We start from the raw sequence: 2685 nt of genomic DNA, 5'->3' as shown, positions 1-2685 counted from the left end.
CCAATCAATGTACTTATTTATCACTATTGTATTTTAAATAGGCCTATAGACTCATAGGTCTTTTCACCCCTTGTTCAAAAGTACTTCCAGCAGCACTGGGGGTAGAGTTTGGATATGAAAGCCAAAGAGGAGAAGTTTCAGCTTCTGATTGCTTCTCCTCGGCGTTCGTCTCCCCAGGGATGAAGCCTCGGGGTTCTGCTATGTGAACGACGCAGTGCTGGGAATCCTGAAGCTGAGGGAGAAGTTTGAGCGAGTGCTGTACGTGGATGTTGACCTGCATCACGGAGACGGTACGGAGTGCAAGAGCAAAAAATAGAGCTGCTCTTTATTCTTCTACATAGCTGATCGAGAGTAAGAAACCTGCCGTCTTTCATTTTCTGAATGCCTTTGCTTTTCCATAATTTAAATCCTCCATCATATTTCCATGGCGTGAACTTTTCATTACCCCTTATAGGGGTAACTTGTGACGGTCACCTTGTATTTTTTAAGAAAGTATTCTTTGTAGTTTTTTTTTAGTGTTCTTATATCCGAAGAATATAGAAAGATGTTTAAGGGGAAATCTGGAGCAGATCGCTGTTCGATGTCTACACAAGCTGGAGATGTCCTCAGATTAAAGTAATGAGTAGCTGGTGTTAGTTGGGCGGCCATATAAAACCATCTGAGATTCGGGACTTGAAGTCCACCTCTTTCATAAGGCTGAAAGAGTACGCTGGAAAAACAATCTAGAAATAAGTAAAAATGTCTTAAATTAAGTGTATTTACCCTTAATTTAAATAGATAAATGAGATGATTTGCCAATGGAAAGAGTTTTTTTTTTTTCTTTAAATAAGATAATTAGATAATATGCACTTGAAACAAGACAATGCAATTGTGTTGTCTTATTTTAAGTGTTAATTGTCTTGTTCAATTGGCAAAATGTCTCTTTTACCTCCTCAATCCAAGAAAAAATGCACCTTTTTTTAAGAAAAAAAAATGACTCATCTAGATTTCCATTTTTCCAGTGATAGCCTCAAACGGAGCCTTTTCTTTTCTATTACTCCAAATAAATTGGTTAAACAGCTTGTCCAGAGTGTCATGAAATGAATCAGGAAGTGGAAGTCTTTGAAAATAGTACAGAAATTGGGGCAAAATTGTCATTTTTAATATATGTATTCATCCTATTATGGATATTTGCTAATTTGACCATCGATTTAGCATTTCTGTGACTTTTTCCTCAAGGGGATTATAATTTACTGCACCTATTTCATTGAGGCATGGCGTGATTTTAATGCCTAAGTATGTAAAACCTTTTGTAGTTGTTTTAAATGGAGTAACCACACTAGGACTTTTCATTTCTTCTTCATTAAGAAACATTAACTCTGATTTAGAATTATTAATTCTATATCCTAAAGATTCACAGAATTGTTTTATAAGATCTAATAAATTGGGAATACTGATCTTTAAATTACAGTAAACAGGGAAATGACATGATCTCTTCTTCTAATTCTAATACCTGATACTCTTTAATCTTCTAAAGATGGATTTAATTCATATTGTTGTTGTTTTTTTCCCTAGGTGTGGAAGAGGCCTTCAGCTTCACATCCAAGGTTATGACGGTTTCTCTCCACAAGTTTTCTCCTGGTTTCTTTCCCGGTCAGTTTCTCAAATTATTATTTTTAACCTAAATGTTTTCCTTTGTTTCAAATTTACTGTCATTTTATTCAGAAATCCTATAAATAAGGCTATAAATTAGAAACAGGATCAATTTAGCAGTATTTACAAGCTGTGTTTTTAATTATCTGCAGTTATTTGCCCTTAATTGTTCTTTTTCACTTTCTTTAATCATCGCATAGAAGGAAAATCAATTCATATTTCATATCAGATAAGAACTGATGGTTATTGAGGCAGTTAAAGGTAAATATGATGTTTTCAAATGTTCAGGATGTTAAAAAAAAAGAAAGAAAAGGAAAAGGGATTTTTAGAATCATTTTAAAAACTCCTAAATGTGCCAGAACCTTGATCCCCATCTTATCCTCTTTATTATGAGGTGGTGTAACAATAAGGGCGTCTATTTTCAGGCACCGGTGACCTCAGTGACACCGGGCTAGGAAAAGGCCGATGGTACGCCGTGAACGTCCCGTTGGAGGACGGGATTCAGGACGACAGATACTTCCAGATTTTTACCAGGTAAGCAGAATCACTGAGGATGCTTCTAGGGGTTTCATGGAGATCACTGATGGGTTCTGGCAAAGATGGAGGATCTGGAGTCTTCTCTATGTCATGTATTTGTTGGACTCACCTGGCTCAGTCGCTGAACAGAACAAATATATGACATAGAGATGACTTGTTGACTCCAGTTGCACCATCTCTGGGCTCTGGGTCTTTAGGCACTAACATATTAAAGTGCTTCCTCTGATGGAGGTCAGGAAACGTTTTCTGAAGATGATTCTGCGCCTGAAACATTTTCTCTCTGCATCGCTCTGCTGATTCCTGCTGAGGTTTAGAAACCCTGCAGATGACTTAATCTCTTATTTTGATGGAAGCAGGAAGCTTGGTGGAAACTATTAATTTGGTCTGTTTGATTTTTTTTTGCACTGATATTGAAGGTTTGATATTTACCCATGAATTTGGATTGATTTAAAAATAAAGGCCTAAAGAAACAGCTTATCCATTCATCCATCCACCCATCCATCCATCCATCCATCC

General features: G+C 36.7%; 1 protein-coding gene across 1 annotated transcript in view; it reads left to right on the top strand.

The window, feature by feature from the left end:
- The window catches only part of hdac8 (histone deacetylase 8), a 55651-nt gene that overhangs the window by 13575 nt on the left and 39391 nt on the right, over positions 1-2685 (top strand). The window contains exons 5-7 of the mRNA XM_015385473.1: positions 178-290; positions 1555-1632; positions 2058-2166. Coding sequence (XP_015240959.1) covers positions 178-290; positions 1555-1632; positions 2058-2166 — 300 coding nt within the window. The remainder of the gene's footprint in view (positions 1-177; positions 291-1554; positions 1633-2057; positions 2167-2685) is intronic.

This window comes from Cyprinodon variegatus, unplaced genomic scaffold (assembly GCF_000732505.1).
Source record: "Cyprinodon variegatus isolate N-32 unplaced genomic scaffold, C_variegatus-1.0 Scaffold341, whole genome shotgun sequence".
In the NCBI taxonomy this organism is placed as follows: Eukaryota; Metazoa; Chordata; class Actinopteri; order Cyprinodontiformes; family Cyprinodontidae; genus Cyprinodon; species Cyprinodon variegatus.
Note: the sequence above shows the minus strand (reverse complement) of the source record. Positions and strands in the feature narration are given on the sequence as shown.